The following is a 16821-nucleotide window of genomic DNA, read 5'->3' on the forward strand; positions in this document are numbered from 1 at the left end:
GAATATTCACTCTAAACCAGTTTTTCTAATTGTACCATCATTTATAATTCGTTGTCGAGTTACATAAGTTTGAATAAGAAATAATCAAACTGGCGAGGGGGTACAAAACTGCATTTATACCTCAGTTTTTGACCTGATGTATATATACTCGTAATATATTAAATCGTGCCACAAATAACTTCTGTTTTAAAAATTTTATTTATTCTGTGCTTTAATTCTACAATAGTATAGAAATAAAAAAACTTAAACCTCGAATTGGTACAGTTATAATTATACTCGGAGCAAAAACTGTGCAGTGAACTGAAACATACAAAATGTAAGTAATTTAAATTCAGTGCGCACTGAAGTTACTCATTAATAAAATATAAATTACATAATTTAATCACGAAGGTACCTAGAGCGGAAAACGCAATTAGATATACCTCATATCAATATTGTTCATAGCAGCAATTAAAATTAATTTGATTATAAAGTTAATGCCACAGATTTATATACAATACTAATACATACATTTTATTAAATCATAGGCGAGTATAATGATTGTAATCTAACAATATGTCAATATGATTTGTTTGTTATCCTTAGAGATAAGACATTGGAAAGTGATAAATACATTATCTTTCAAGAAAAACATTTTAATATTATATTTACGATGATCTTAGACCTTAGATTTAGTTCGTAGTATTAAGTAATCGGCGTGACGACATGACAAAATAAACATAATTATTTATTTTATCATGATAATTGGTATAAATTATAATTAATAATATTAATTTTTAGTATATAATATAATGTAGTATTGGTTTTTGTTAATCATGTTTCATAATGTCTGTGATAGTTAGTTAGTATTTTATTCATATTTGACTGAGAGTAAAAAATTAATTATAATAGCAATTATTGACTTCTTACTTATTATACAACTTACAAATTATATGTTTTATAAAATCATCAACAAATAATAATATGCATTATCAGATACTCAGATGTGTATTATAATATATTAGAAACAACTTGTGTTTGGTTTTTCCACACTTTACCATGGAAAATAAAGAAAGGTAATTATTGAAAAATGTGTATTAAATAATTTACTAATTACATATAAAAAAGGAGGCAAAAATAATGGATAATAAAGATTTAGGCGAAAAAAATTCTTGACTACAGAAAAATTGACTATTAGCTAGAATTGTTATAGTGATTGACTTGTTTTAGGTTACACATAACAGATAATATTGTTTCAGACTCCAGTTACTATTCTGAAATTATTAATAACTAATCATTTACAGAACTAAACGCTATTGAAACTTTGTTCAATCAATTGTACACCATGCCTTCCATCCCATTATTATTCACCCACAGACCACAACTATTTATTAGTAAAATAAACAATTAAATTTTAATTAGAACTCATGTAAAGGTTACAAAATAAAATTTAAGATAATAGATTTGTCAGTACTTTTAAGTACATTTTTTTTAATATTTAGGTTATAAATTGGTACACATTACATTATTGATATCTTAATTTATTATACGTATCTTTAACACTTACACATATTTTTAAAATTTTAAAATTTTAATTTTTAGTCTTAGGGTTAATATATGATTGACATAGGTTAGGTTTATTAAATATATTATCTTTATTTATCAAAATTAAGTGAACTAATGCATATTTTAATAGATTTTCATTACTACTATTGGAACCAGGAGAGTACTATTTTGAAGATTACATTGCTTCATTAGCAATTACCAAGAATGATACATGGCTTATTGGACGACTTAAAGTATGTTCATTATCATTAGTTTTTGATCCAAAAGATTACCATAAACCAATTTTAAAGATACCATTTACACAATGTGGATCTATTACTAAGAGGTTTGTGAGAGACTGAATATTTAGTTAAATAAGTAATACCTTTTTTAAAAAGTAATTTTGTATTTAGTATAAAATTGAAAGAGTGTTAATTTTAATTTTTTTTATATTACTAAAAGTTAAAAAAAAAATGTATAATTTATATTATTTATGTTATTATTTTTAAAGAAATGTTGTATTAAATCTTAGATAATAAACTAATAAGGAAAACAACAATCCTAGTTAGTCAGTAATTATCTATTATAAATCCATGTTTATAGGATATACATTATATATTTATATATTTATTAATGTTATATTTATAATTTTTATTTTAGTTCAGATGAAGATTCAAATATATTAAATATAATATGCAAACAGTACATTGAAATGTTAGATCATAATGTGTTAGAACCTTACAAGTTTATTAATGTATGTATTTATATGTTGGTATTGAGCACATCTTTTACTTAAACATTACATTTTTTAGGAAATATCATTATTCAGAATTGATTTAAAATATGCTCGAGTGGAAGATTGCTTATCCCTTATACTACAACTACACCGAGCTTCATCTTTACAGACTGCAGAACATAGGCATATGGTAAATAAGCAATTTAAAACAAACAGTTAATATTATTAACTATTTAATTAATTATGTTATTTAATGTTTATTTTAATTGTGTTGAATATTATTAGGCTGCCGCAATAGCATATGGTAGACAAACACTTATCAAATTTGATCCAACATGGTTAGAATTGGGTGAAAATATAATAATGGAAGAAGTAGGTCAGAAAATAACACCTCTTAGTATAAATTCTGGAAGAATAGTATTGACTAGTTTACATGTGTATTTCCAACCTTTCAACAATAATGAAGTGGTAAGTTCAATTTGAAATAATTTCGCTATTCATTATTTTAATATATAGTTGCTAGCTTTTCAAACTTTTTTTATCATGGGCTCTCCTAAATTTGATGTAAACTGTCAAGGCCCCCATTAGTCAAAATCATTAATTATTTTTTTAAAACATAATAACTAAATAACTGTAAATATTTAAAAATATGTATATATTTCATGGTCTACTAGTCATATTATAGCTACAGCTCCCAATTTGAGAAGTACTGAATTAAAGAATATCTACTTTAACAATATATATATATTTAAAACTTATTTCTGATCAAGTAATATGATTTAAATAAATTATCTAATTTATATTTTACAATATGTTGAATACTATTAAATTATAACATAAAATAAATGTTGACTTAACTTTTTTATACAAACAAAATTTTAATTTTATCATGTTAAGATATAAAATTATAATTATTTTTATGGTTTTAGACTTTATATTTAAAAATTGAGTTGTCTGAACTAAAACGAATCATTAAAAGAAGATTTTTGTTACAACAAGTTGTAAGTATCAATAAATTGAATTAATAGTTTTTTATAGTATTGTAATAATATGTATTTTTTTTGCAGCAGCTTGACTTAACATGGCATTATTTTATGCTTTCCAATATAATTCTTAAGATAATACTTAAAAAAATGTATTTTATAAAATCATTAACAATTATTTTGTTTAATTATTATAATTTTCTTTCTACTAATTTAATTTCATAGCCAAGACATTTAAAGGAAAATATATTAGTGAAATCTTCACCGTAAATCTTTTGGTTAACAGCTGTATGTATCTTATGGTTTTCAGCCTAATCTTTATTGCATGGCAAATTTTATCATGTTAAGTTATTTAGTATGTGTATGCACTTTTATCAGACTTGAAAAATAGTACTTTAAAATTAAAACTAATTATTTATTCATGTTCTACCTAATTAGGAATTTATTACATAATTTTGAAGTATACTCTAATAAACAGTATTATTTTCTAATAGTTAAAGATTCTACTTAACTTAATTTTAACTTATTTGAATCTATGTTAACTTAACATCAACTTAAACAGTTTTGAATATTCTTAATTGAGTTAATTTATAATAGTTATATTATTCAGAAAAATATTTTGTTGATTATAGTCTATATTTTTATGTATTTTGCAAAAAATACTAGGAAAAAGTGTTCTAAGTTAAAATGAAAAATTGTATTTTATGAACTACTAATAATATAGGAGAATTTGGTTATTACAAAAAACCATATAGACATTCATGGATATGTATCCAAATATCATTATATTTATAAGTTATTAATGCAATTATCATGGATTGTGGTCATTTCAGTTTATATTTTTTCTAAAGGTACAATTTATTATTTTGGTATATTATTTACTTTAACAGATTTTTAATTTATCGCTTATTACACTGATTCAGTATTATTTAGTATTCAATCCTTGGTTCTCACTTTGATTAACTAGTCTATTAATCATTTAATCATTTAATTACTTAGTGATTGTTTCAAAATTAATTCTAGATATAATATATAAATTAATTAAATTGATAAAATTTAATTTAATTATTATAACTATGAAAGAAATATTAACTTCATGTGATTAGATTAATTATACAAAATATATATTTGCTTATAAATAGTAGAAGTAGCATTTTTTTTATTACTTTTTATTAATCTTATTTATTTTATAAATTATACGTTTTAAAAACACAGTAAATACATTTGCACTTTACTTTAAATTTAAGTTATCTTTTGCATGAAATATGAATAAAGTTCTATAAATAGTAAGGTTTTTAAAATAGATACATAATATCAACATTGATTTTATTATAAATAACTAATTAATAATAATTACAAATTGCTTAAAACCATTTTTTTTTTTTTTAATTAACTTAACTTATTAATTTAAATTAAGTATAAGTTGATGGAATTTGTTAACTTAATTTTAAACTAAATTTTTGCGTTTCAAATGTCTACAAATTTTATTTTTTAACTATATTAAAAAGAAATGTAATTAACCGAGTTAAAAAAAATTGCATTAACTTGCCTAGTCTTGTTAATCATAAGAAAATGTATTATTTATTTATTATAAATACAGTATTACACTAGTAATATTTTAATATATACAGTGCTTATGTATATTTAACAAAATTATAAATACATATTTGCTTGTAGAATTTAAATCGTGTAGAACAATTATTAGGAAATTAGTGATTATATTTTTAATTTTATAGAAATATATACTTCAAGTATTTTGTTTCAGGGTTTAGAATTTGAATATGAACTCAATAAACAGTTGTACCTGACATTTAAAACTACTGAAGTACGAGATAAGCTTTATGATAATTTATTAAATCAATCAAAAGTGAAAATGGAAAAACGTGAAAGATGTACCATGACATTAAAATGGCAAAATGGTGCTCTGTCTAACTATGATTATTTACTATATTTAAACAGGTATTTAAATATATTTTATGTTTATACTTTTAAAAAACTATTATATAAGTAATAAGTATATTAAAGTAAAATTTTGATTGTGTAATTTAATATTTTAAAATTATAATATTATGTATTTAAAAAATATATAATATTAACAAACTATATTTATGTTATATAAAATTATACATAAATAGTGTATTTATATTTGTTTCTTATTATTTATGTTTATTATAATTTATAATAATTATTAGATCAAAATTATGTATTTTATTTTATTAAAAACCTAACAAAACATAATTTACACAATAGAATTTATCATGTAAATAAATATGTTATATTTTAGTTTGGCTGACAGGACTGTTAATGATCTGACACAGTATCCTGTTTTTCCATGGGTTGTAGCAGATTACACATCTTCTACTCTAGATTTAACTAACTCAAATACATTCCGTGATCTTACAAAACCCATTGGTGCCTTGAATCCAGAAAGATTGTTAAAACTCCAGGTCTTAAATAACAATTAACAAATAGTTTTAGATATTACATAATATGATTTGTGTATTTATTTATTAACTAGGTAATGTACTTAATTTTATAGGATAGATACAATGAAATGAATGAACCAAAATTTTTGTATGGATCTCATTATTCAACTCCTGGATTTGTTTTGTTTTATTTAGTACGTAAATATCCCCAATATATGTTATGTTTGCAAAACGGTAGATTTGATCATCCAGATCGAATGTTTAACAGGTATTTAACTTAATATTTAATAATGAGTATTTTCCTGTCTTTAAGTACTTAAATAATTAATTCATTTAAGTTTTAAGTTAATGTTTATAATAATTAAATGTTAAGTTTTTAAATTGTTTATTAATTGATACACAAATAATGGATACTTTCTATAATTTTGAACTCTTAAAATAATTTAGCACTCATATCTCTTAAAACCATATTCCTGATCTTCTAATTAATATTCTTCTTGATAAGCAAAATTGCCATATAAATCAATGAATTAATTTTGAAAAAAATAACATGTTTATTATTTAATTTTCTTAAAACTTTAGAACTGCTATTTTATTTAATTTAGTATTTATTGTTTTTTCACAAAAAAAAATCCAAAAGAATAGCAATAAAAATGTTTTTATTATCACTTATTACAAAAATATAAGTAATTTTAATATTATTATTTAAAATCAATTTTATACGGTGTTATTGATTAGTTGTAAAAATTTTTCTGTACTTTTATTATTTATTTGTTACCTTAGAATACCATAGAATATTTATATAATGTTATAACAAAATATAATAATTATTTATTTATTAAAATTATTAGTATTAGAAATTGTATTTTTACAAATTATCAAAATTAAAGTTATTATGTACTTGATTAAAATTTTCATCACAATATTAATACTATTTTATTTAATACTAAAATTAAAAGAAAATTTTAAATATTTTAATTATTATAAGTTATAACTCATATATTTACTTAAAACTGTTTTCTATTTCGTTGACAGACTTGTCTTAGGTAGTGTGAGAATGTTTTTTGTACAGAAATACAACAAAGTTCATTTTATGGTTGTTGTTCTGTCATTTTAGATATTTTGCATTAAAAATTCAACTCTTAATACTCCTTTTCAAAAATACATTTATCTCAAACAACTTTTATCAACACAACATTTTTTAGTAAAATATAATTTATTGATTTACTAAGTTTTTGTTGTAATTTAAAATTGATCTATTCATAAAAATAAAAATAATTCATAGTCATTATTTTAATTTATGATACATTACCATTATTTATACTAAAACTCTTTATTTTTTTACTTGATATAAAAGGAACTGAAATCTGTGTCGTAAATTGATTATTCTTAGGATTCCATATTTATCAAGTTAAGACTCTTTTGTTTAGTATGGCAGTATTTAAATATCTTGAAATTATTTTTTTTAGTTTTTTGTTCTATTATAATATATAAAAAAATTATGAACAATGGTAAAATATAATGTGTATTTAAAGTCACATCCTGATAAATGTTTTAATATCATTGCCAATCATGTTTTTGGTTTACTTCACAAGAGGGTAATATAATCCAATATCGATGATATTGTTGGAAATATATGTTTTGTTGAATATCCTGGTTTGAACAGGAATTAAGATAAAGAAATTAATATAAATATAATTACGAGATGCAATTTTATAAAAATTAATTTAATCTTTTTTTATCCTTAAGTATATCAGATGCTTGGAGAAATGTGTTAAACAATATGTCAGACTTTAAAGAGTTAGTTCCAGAATTTTATGACACTGATCAATGTGGTGATTTTTTAACTAATAAATTTGGTATTGATTTTGGAACCAGACATGATGGTCGCAAAGTTGGTGATGTTGAACTTCCAAAATGGGCAACTAGTAAGTTAAAGTTACATTTATATGCTTTTAATAATTATTAAAATAATGTATTTTTTATGTCTATTAGGCCCTGTAGATTTTGTTTCTAAATTGAGACAAGCTTTAGAAAGTGATTATGTATCCAATAATTTACATCATTGGATAGACCTTATTTTTGGTTATAAACAAAATGGAACAAATGCAATCAAAGCAAATAATGGTATAATTAATTTAAATTAAAAACATCAAGTATTAAAATGCTCAAAACAGTTTAATTAAATTGTCACTTGAAATTTACATTAAATTTGTTTTATTAATAGTGTTCTACTACTTATGTTATGAGGGAGCTATTGATTTAAACAATGTTCGAGATTGGAACCAAAGACATGCATTAGAGGTGCAAATCATGGAGTTTGGTCAAATACCAAAACAGATATTTGAAAAGCCACATCCACCAAAAACATCTTTATTAATTAAAGATTTTCAACAGTTTGGTAATATTGTATTTTATTTGACTATTTTAATATTAAATATTAGTCAAGAATTTAATATTGTGATTGACAAAATGTTTTATTAGGATTATTACCAAATATAGAACAGTATTGGAATTGGAATAATTTAAGTATATTAAAATTATTTACCACAACTACACATAGAGATACAGCTACAAGTGTAAAAATTAGTGAAGATATGCAAACAGTTTGGTCAGTAGGACATGATGCTATGCTTAAAGTCCATTGCATATCAACCCAGAAACAAATTAGAAGTGTTATTGTACAGGGTTTTCCAGTTAAATTTAATGATATAATTTTACCACCAATTTACACATCAACAGCATTGATTGCTACCATGCATGGATCTTTGTAATTATGATCATTTATTATGGACAACTTATTATGATTTAATTGACTAATATATTGTGTTTTTATTTAAAGGATTGTTTATGATATTGACTGTTGTCGTATTACCGATGACTTCAGAGCCCATGAAGATTCTATATCTTGTTTAGCATGGTCTAAAAACGGATTTTTAATAACTGGTTCTTTAGACTGTACTGTGCGTGTTTGGAAGACTCCACAAGCACCATGGACCAAAATTGAGTTAATAACTTCTCTTAAAGCTGAATTGGAACATGAAAATAAAGTTACAAGTTTAGCTCTTTCTATGTAAGTTGTAATCATATTTAGATAAACAAAATCAGTAGTATAAGATTTTGTCTTTGGGAGGGGGTTATATTTAAACAGAATTCATTGATTCAAGAATTCTTGAATCTAATTAATTTAAAAACATTATAAATACAAAATATGTTACCAAAATGTATATGTAATTATAATTTGATTAGGTTAAAATATGTTTTTATTAGAAATAAACAATATGTAATGCTTATAACAAAAATGTGTGGTGTTTAAACAATGTTACTTTATTATATTATTAATTATACAGAGTTATTAAAATCTTAAACTCAACATTTTGTTTTACAATTCAAATAATTTAATTTTTAATATTGAAGTATAATTTACATATTATGTTATAGGGATAACAAATTGTTGGCAACTGGAACTGATGTAGGTGAAATTTTTTTATGGTTTTTCCTTGATTATTCATTTATACAACAGATACCAGGTATAACTAAATTTCATCAATTATTAGTTGTATTATCATTTAGACTACTAAAAACCCACAATTAATTGTATTATAGGACACTCTGACAGTGTAAATAAATTGAGTTTTAGTCGTGATTGCTCAAAACTTATTTCATGTTCTGATGATTGCTGTTTCAAAGTGTTTGATTCTAATAGTGGACTCGAACTTTATACCAATACTCTTCAATGCCCATTAAAGTAAAATTGTTTATTTTATAAATATACTAAAAATATACGTTAAAGTTATTTCAAGTCTTAAAATATATCAAGTCATTGAGATATATACATCATGTAAAAATATTTGTATGTACAAAAAGTTCAGTTTGTTTAAAATGTTTTTAACTTTTTTAATATAGGTAATGTTATTTTAACATAGAATAGAATATAAATTCATATACTTTAAAACTCGATCATAAAAAAATTAAAAATTGTATTTTATAGAACATTAGCATGGGATGGATATCATGTTTTTGTTGGTGGTGATGATGGAATCATGTATTTGTGGGACTTGGAAAAATTTGAACTTATTAAAAAAGTTCCAACACATTCTGGTAAATAGTTGTTATATAAATTTAAAATAATTAAAGTAGTTGAGAAATAAACAGTTAATAAATAAAAAAAATAAGATAAATACATAATATACTGCATATAATTTAATTTATAGCAATTTTATTTGTATTTAAATCATATTAAAATAATTGTATTTTCATCTTATTTTTAATTTTTCACAGGTGGATTGTTAAATATGGATGTTTCTAATGACGGAAGTATGATTGCTACTATTGGTAAAGATCGTTTGGTTTATGTATGGAAAACATCTTTTGATACTTAGAGATTTTAATGTTACTATCATAACAAATTAAAAACAATTAATATGTATTTTATTTTTTTTTATATTTTATTTGTATAGAAATACTTAAAACATCTGTTAATGTATGATTATATTTTTTATTTAAATAAATTAAAAAATATTTTGATGCAAATTGTTATAAATTATCAATACATTTAAAATATTGTTTCAAATATCAATGGTATCATGTTTATATAATTGCTTTTAATTTATATATATATGTGTTCATACATTTTTTTGAGTTATATATTATGTAAGCGATTATAGATGATATATTTATGATCTAGGTGATATTCTAACATTTATTAATTTTTTTTTTTAGTGTATGTGGTTTTAAACATAAATAGGTATTCGTTTAGTATGTGACCTACCAATCGAAAATCGAATTTAGTATGTGACCTACCTGTATTACTGAGTTTAGTGTGTGACCTACCACAACGATTATTTATGTTATATGAATGGAGAGCATATTCTTGTTTAAAAAATATAGGCTATGATCATAAAACAGTAAACCATTCAAACAATTTTGTTGATCCAACTACTGGAGCTCTTACACAAGCATTTGAATGTTCATGGGGAGTATTAAAAACTAAAATCCTACGAAAAATGCATGGAACTGATACATGGATTGTACTGATATTCTGTAATAATAATCTAACCTAATTATATAATTTTTAAATTAATTTTAACTGATATTGAATGTAATCCATAATCTGTAATAATAAAATAACCTAATATTATATAATTTTTAATTTAAATGTTTTTAAATTAATTATCGGTCCGGTAGGTCACGCATACAAAACAAACACCTTGTACGGTAGGTCCCTCGACCAGTAGGTCATATACTCATATACTAAACGAATACCCATAAATATAAAATAAAAAAAATAAATAAAAATAATTAAGGTTAGGTTTTAAATGAGTTAGAACAGTTAGAACATTTAATATAATTTAGAAATTAAATTTAAATTACTTAACCAACTTGCAGTATTATCATAAGTGTCTAATTTATTATTAAAAAATAAACGTGTTAATACCTAATAATCTTAGTATGTGATTTTTAGCATATGATATTGGAACAGTATTATTTAAAATAGATTAAAATAATATCATGAAATGGGTTATATTTGCTTCAAAATTTCTTAAAAGTTACATTCAAGCAAAACATGATTAAAGTCAGATAGAAAAATAGGTTCTTGGAATAATTTTTGGAGTTAAAAAATAACTAATTATGGGGCAATAAATTAAAATTAATTTGTGATTGCAAAACCTTGTTTAATGTATTTGACAATAACAAGAAGAAAATTATAATAACTAACATAAACAAAGAATTACAGCAGTTTTTGTTTGATTATAGAGTGAGTGTAAACTCTATTACTAATGTAAGTGAAGCATAATTAATACATACTTGTTAGAAAAATTTCAATACATATACTTAAACATGAAACTTAAACCAAATATTAATATTATTATTTTCTATGTATTGTGTAATTTCCAAAACATTTTAATTTGATTTAATCTTTTAATAGACATTTAAAATTTTCAAAATACATTTCTGTAAGTGAGGATTAAAATTTATTTGCTGGATCAAAACTCTTAAAAATTGAATATAAAATCCCACATATTATGTTATTATTCATCTGTATAAAAATATACAAATATAATTTTTACACAATCACAAAATTTTACAAGTTACTAGTATTTTGTAGTAACTTTTTTTTTAATCTTCAATTTCTAAGATTTAAAAAACAGGTACATAAAAAGAATTATTTTTATAAATGCCTTTTGAATTTCAAATTAAGACGAAGTTATATATTATATTAATGACAAATAAATTATGGTAATTTTTTGTTATAATTCAAAAACATTATTCGTCTATACATAAAAACATTTTAAGAGTATGTAGATTGATTTAATTATTTGATATATTATTTAGCTTCTTATTATCATGACCCTATTTGGCCTATTTATTCTGTTATGGTTGACTGTCTCCGCTCAGAATCGTTTTTCGTATAAAAGAAAGACATAATATAAAATTCAAATTTAATACTGTCATTGCAATGATTCACTTGACGTCTAATATAGAGTAAAGAAGTACCACCCACTTGTCCATCTTTTTTAAATTTATCATGTAATTTATCAATTATGATCATGTAAATTGTCTAATGGACAATATGAAAGTAAAATAAATAGTAGGTACTAATTAATGGAATATTATTATATGCATCATGTGCAATTGTTAAATATTCCATATTTCCACGGTTTAAAATGTGGTACCTATCCACCTACAAACAGTACACACAAGAATATTATAAACCAGATTTTCAAGATGCTGTAGTTAAGCACGGTCATATTGAACCGTACTTGTCCTATATGGATCGGTATTTGATTCCATGAACTAAGATACACCTCAATATTCTATACCTAGGTATAATATCTTAGTTCACGGTCGATACGTTTCGCTAACGCGCCACAGAATTATTGTGTAAATATGCCGCCTATGGCAACTTTGTCGAACGTCGGATAATAAACAGATACACTCATAATAGTTTCTTTCTTGGAAATATACAATATTATTGTCGTTATTCGGTCTCCAAGGTGGCGGTGGTACAGCAGAGCAAAGACGATACGTCGATACGACATACGTCGGTACAATTGTAGCAGTCGTGTATGATACGGCGATAGTGCGCATGCTCAGTGTGCATACCAGTGCCACGATCGGTCCATTTCCCCTCACCACCGTCGCACGCATCTATTAGGCATTATTCCTCCATTAAACATTGCCCATTCTACCGTCGGCGTCTGAGTGTTATCAGTCGTTAGCGTACATACTCGGTCGTTTCGGTTTCGCGACGGCAGCTCGGAACTCGGCGTACGCGCAAATATCATCATCGGTTCTCCGTCTGTTACCGTTCCTCGTTTCTTCCATCATTTAGTACGCCGTTGTTGTTTAGTTTCGCGCATTTGCTGCTCTCCAACGCCGGACTACTGTGGACGGTGCCGTTGCATAGCGTCCTCGTGACTACCCAATCGCGGACTAAAACGTGATATTTGTGCACTGGCGGCAGTGATGATGAGTTTCAACCGGTGCACCGACGGCGGTGCGTCATTCTCCGGATCCATCGGAATTCAGGTGATTATTTTGTGTGTTTAATTTATAGGTAGATCTCATCTGTGGTTGTGCTTGCACTTCCCAGTAGTTGTCTCATGTGTGGCACATTAACGATCATTTAATTATTTTATTTACTGACCTGTTTTACTACTGCCGTAATCTGTGCCTGCTGTCAGATAGGATAGTTAGTCAATAAATGGTTAATGGTGTTATGTTACTTACTATGTTTGTTGTTGGTAAAATCGTTTTGAGGTGTCTATTGTCATTACATTATTTGGTCCTCCCATAGTCTCTATTAGTTTGTCATTGTTGTGTAAATCTGTAGACTGTCGATTATCATTTGTAGAATATCCTTCTCTATACTAAATATTTCCTAAAAACTGTAATAATCTATTAAACAGACTAGATTTCAAATAATTTTTAACACTTGATCATTTTAGTTACTTTTTACTAAAAAACAATTTACAGGCTTTTCTACGCTCTGCTACTATTTTATGTAAATAATATATTTTAAAATTTTTAACATTTAGGTTTACTCTAGTTATATATTATAGTGGATTGTTGTAAAAAAGAGTGTACAATTTAGGTATTTATACATTTTAAAATGAATAATAACTGGGATTCAATTAATGCTATGTATTATCTTATAGTAAATATTCATAAATTAAATTTGCCAAACAACATTTAAATTTGTATTACAATTAAATATACCTCAAAAATATAAAATTTATGAAATGATTACATAGGTAATTTCAAAATTATAGGTAGATGTAATAATAATACTGTATTATATCATAACATAAGAAAGTTGTTTCTATTAATCAAAAAACATGTGTAGATGATATTTATATGTATACCAGCTTTATAATCTGATTTAGCCTAGAAAAAAAATGAATAAACTCTAAATATTGCTCTATATTGCTTTTAGTTCCTACACCTCAGTTCACTGGCAAATCTATATCGATATATCTCACTTTGTTAACAAACCCTTTCTATGTTGAAAATACCACCATTACATTTTGGATAAAGTACTAGATATATTTTATTATGTGGTTCAAATAATTTGATAGACTTCTGATATTTCCAAGTACTATCTCTGAAGTTGAGTCAAAATTGATTTGAGTAGTATTGGGGTTAATAAGCTACAAACATAACATACCAGGACATTGTCTATTGTGTACATTTGAATAACAAACAATAGATTAACTACCTATTATTTTATTTGATTTAAAAATAAAATTCTATATAACATGGCATAGGAAGGTTTAATAACAAATTTGTTTATATTTATTAATTTTTGTAATCTTATTTCTTTAACCAATGAAAACTATAAACACAAGTAACTTAAAATTATAACAAATAATTATTTGATTTTACGAGCCAAAACAAAATTTGTGTGTGTTTCATTATATAGTAACCTGGGACGCGAGTCACAGCCCAAAATATTGAAAGAATGAAGAAGAATACTGGAAGGAAAGAGACTAAGAATAAGTAGGGAAAAACAGATTGAATTATATATGATTTTGAAAAAGATATTAAGAAATCGATGGAAATAAATTAGAATGAAAGAGGGAAAGGATGACTGAAGAGAAGATGATAAGACATATTGGTCATGATACATAATTAGTTGGTATCAGTTAAGGAGAAGTGGAGAACAAAGACCTATAAAAGTTTAGGACAAAAGAGTAGAATAAAAAAAATAATCTGGATATTATTATTGTTATTATAGATTTATTACAGATACCAGTCATGATTGGTACCCATGTCACAGTTTTTAATATTATATCATAATAATATACATAGAATTAGTAAAAAAATACTGATAAAATAATTAAAATATAATGTAATATAGTTATTTCATAAGTCTTTAAAAAAAAAAAAATAAAAAAATAGCAGTTAATCAAGGTAGTCTTGGATGGAAGTCAAAATAATTTAAGTACTTAATAAAGATATATATATTTAAATACCAAAACAAACTAATACAATCACTATAATGTTATTTTTATTTTGCATGTTTAAATCCTTTTTGGCTTCTGTTACAACTGTCCATTTACTATGTTATATTTAATAATTAGATCGATAAAAATGAATGTATTTGTTTTGATACAGATTAATAAAAGTGTTTGTAAAACTACATAATATTCAATATTGCCCATTATTTCTAATCATTGTCATCAATTCATAATATCAATAACTAAATTATCATTTTTCTAGTAACATATAAATATTATTGCCACTAAAAATAAAAAATTAATTTTGTTACTATTGAATTAACTAGTGGCTTATTTATCAAATTTTAATGCATGTTTAAGAAATACTTAAATAATTTATTATTATTTGTTTTAGGATGATTTGTTTATGAGCTAATATGGATGAATCTTGCACAGAAAACAATAGTTTAATGAGAAAATTTAACAAACAAGTTGAAAAACCATCAAATAACAGAAATTTATCTTTTAGTTTAGAATTGGTAGATGAAAACCATTCTAGTATTGATTTAAAATCAAGTCTACCAACTAGAAAACAAAGACTTAAAGAATATTTAACTACAACTCACATACCTGATAAAAACATTAATTTAACTTATAAATTACACAATTTTTCTAATGTTAATTTGATTAATTTTGTACCAAAAATTGATGATTATAACAAGCCTGTAAAAGTTAAATCTCAATGGACTCGTACAAGTCAAATGGAGTTAGCATTAGAAAATTCTACATCCCGTCAAACTAATAATACTCAACCTATAACTAATTTATCTAAATATGAAAAACTAAACGACGAATTTACAATGGCTGTTTCATCCACAAATGGTGTAATTAATCAAATTAATGAAAATACAAATACAAATGATTCTAGAAAAATCATTAAAATAAATGATGTAGAAATCAAAAGTTGTTGTGTTGTTGTAGAAAAATATGATGAAACTGTACACAAATTCGATGATTCAGTACAAGTGAAAAGAAAAAGAGGTAGACCTAAAAAGAATAGTAATAATATTAAAGTTAATACATCAATAAATTCGAATATTAAAAAACAAAAACCGGTCAAAAATAATACAACTGTTAATTTGGATCCTAAAAATACTGGTGAAAAAAAAGTTATAAAAAGAGGTCGCGGCAGACCAAAAAAAAATGAAATCACATCGACCATTATTCAAACACCACCAAGTGTATCTAATTCGGTTGTAGCAAAAAAAAGAAAAACACAAAGTTCTGCTACTGTAAACAAGCGAAAAAAATTGAAAAGTGATCAATTTAAAAATGAAGATCTTAACAATTCAAAATTATCCAAATTAGATCCAGTACAACCCTCAGAAGTGTATACTAGTGGAGCAATAAATTCTATAAATAATAAATCAAGTGAAAATTCTTCTAGTTCAGATGAATTAAAAGTAAATAAAAACGGTTCTGTGACACCAATCCTAATATTTCCAGACGATGGTGATGACTTGAAGTGTGTAACCTTATCACGAATCGATATACCAGAAGGCACATCATTGATTACTTTGGGAAGTTGTGATAGACCATATCTACAAGAAAAAACTGAAAGTATGATTCATAAAAATTCTAATGAGTTAAATACACAAGAAAAAACTACACATAGTGTTAATTTTTTAGAAAAATGTGATAATTTAAAT

At 24.2% G+C, this 16821-nt stretch overlaps 2 protein-coding genes across 3 annotated transcripts in view; both read left to right on the plus strand.

Moving 5' to 3' along the window:
- The first annotated feature begins 930 nt into the window (after nucleotides 1–930).
- On the plus strand, nucleotides 931–10135 carry LOC112595609 (protein FAN-like). 2 transcript variants are annotated; one of them, XM_025340875.1, is made up of 18 exons: nucleotides 931–1055; nucleotides 1676–1870; nucleotides 2185–2278; nucleotides 2337–2450; nucleotides 2546–2728; nucleotides 3190–3261; nucleotides 5009–5202; nucleotides 5528–5690; nucleotides 5783–5937; nucleotides 7419–7597; nucleotides 7665–7796; nucleotides 7897–8070; nucleotides 8154–8439; nucleotides 8512–8742; nucleotides 9111–9199; nucleotides 9276–9417; nucleotides 9661–9770; nucleotides 9951–10132. In XM_025340875.1, exons 1-18 carry the CDS (start codon nucleotides 1039–1041, stop codon nucleotides 10049–10051), a joined length of 2631 nt encoding a protein of 876 aa, XP_025196660.1. In that variant the 5' UTR covers nucleotides 931–1038; the 3' UTR covers nucleotides 10052–10132. The 2 variants fall into 2 exon arrangements, with proteins under 2 accessions (XP_025196660.1, XP_025196661.1); XM_025340876.1 differs by lacking the exons at nucleotides 9111–9199; nucleotides 9276–9417 and having other exon boundaries at nucleotides 9951–10135.
- Nucleotides 10136–12839: 2704 nt separating this feature from the next.
- LOC112595635 overlaps nucleotides 12840–16821 on the plus strand; it is a 29048-nt gene continuing 25066 nt past the window's right edge. Inside the window, exons 1-2 of the mRNA XM_025340917.1 lie at nucleotides 12840–13202; nucleotides 15528–16821. Of these exons, the coding sequence (XP_025196702.1) occupies nucleotides 15550–16821 (1272 nt within the window). The 5' untranslated portion in view covers nucleotides 12840–13202; nucleotides 15528–15549. The remainder of the gene's footprint in view (nucleotides 13203–15527) is intronic.

Source organism: Melanaphis sacchari, unplaced genomic scaffold (assembly GCF_002803265.2).
Source record: "Melanaphis sacchari strain LSU unplaced genomic scaffold, SCAv2.0 Contig28_pilon_pilon, whole genome shotgun sequence".
Classification (NCBI taxonomy): Eukaryota; Metazoa; Arthropoda; class Insecta; order Hemiptera; family Aphididae; genus Melanaphis; species Melanaphis sacchari.

What these genes read in the sequence shown, in the direction of transcription:
- LOC112595609 (XM_025340875.1), top strand. An exon ending in AACCTTACAAGTTTATTAAT is followed by an intron (nt 2,279 to 2,336) that starts GTATGTATTTAT and finishes TACATTTTTTAG; the next exon opens with GAAATATCATTATTCAGAAT. An exon ending in CTGCAGAACATAGGCATATG is followed by an intron (nt 2,451 to 2,545) that starts GTAAATAAGCAA and finishes GAATATTATTAG; the next exon opens with GCTGCCGCAATAGCATATGG.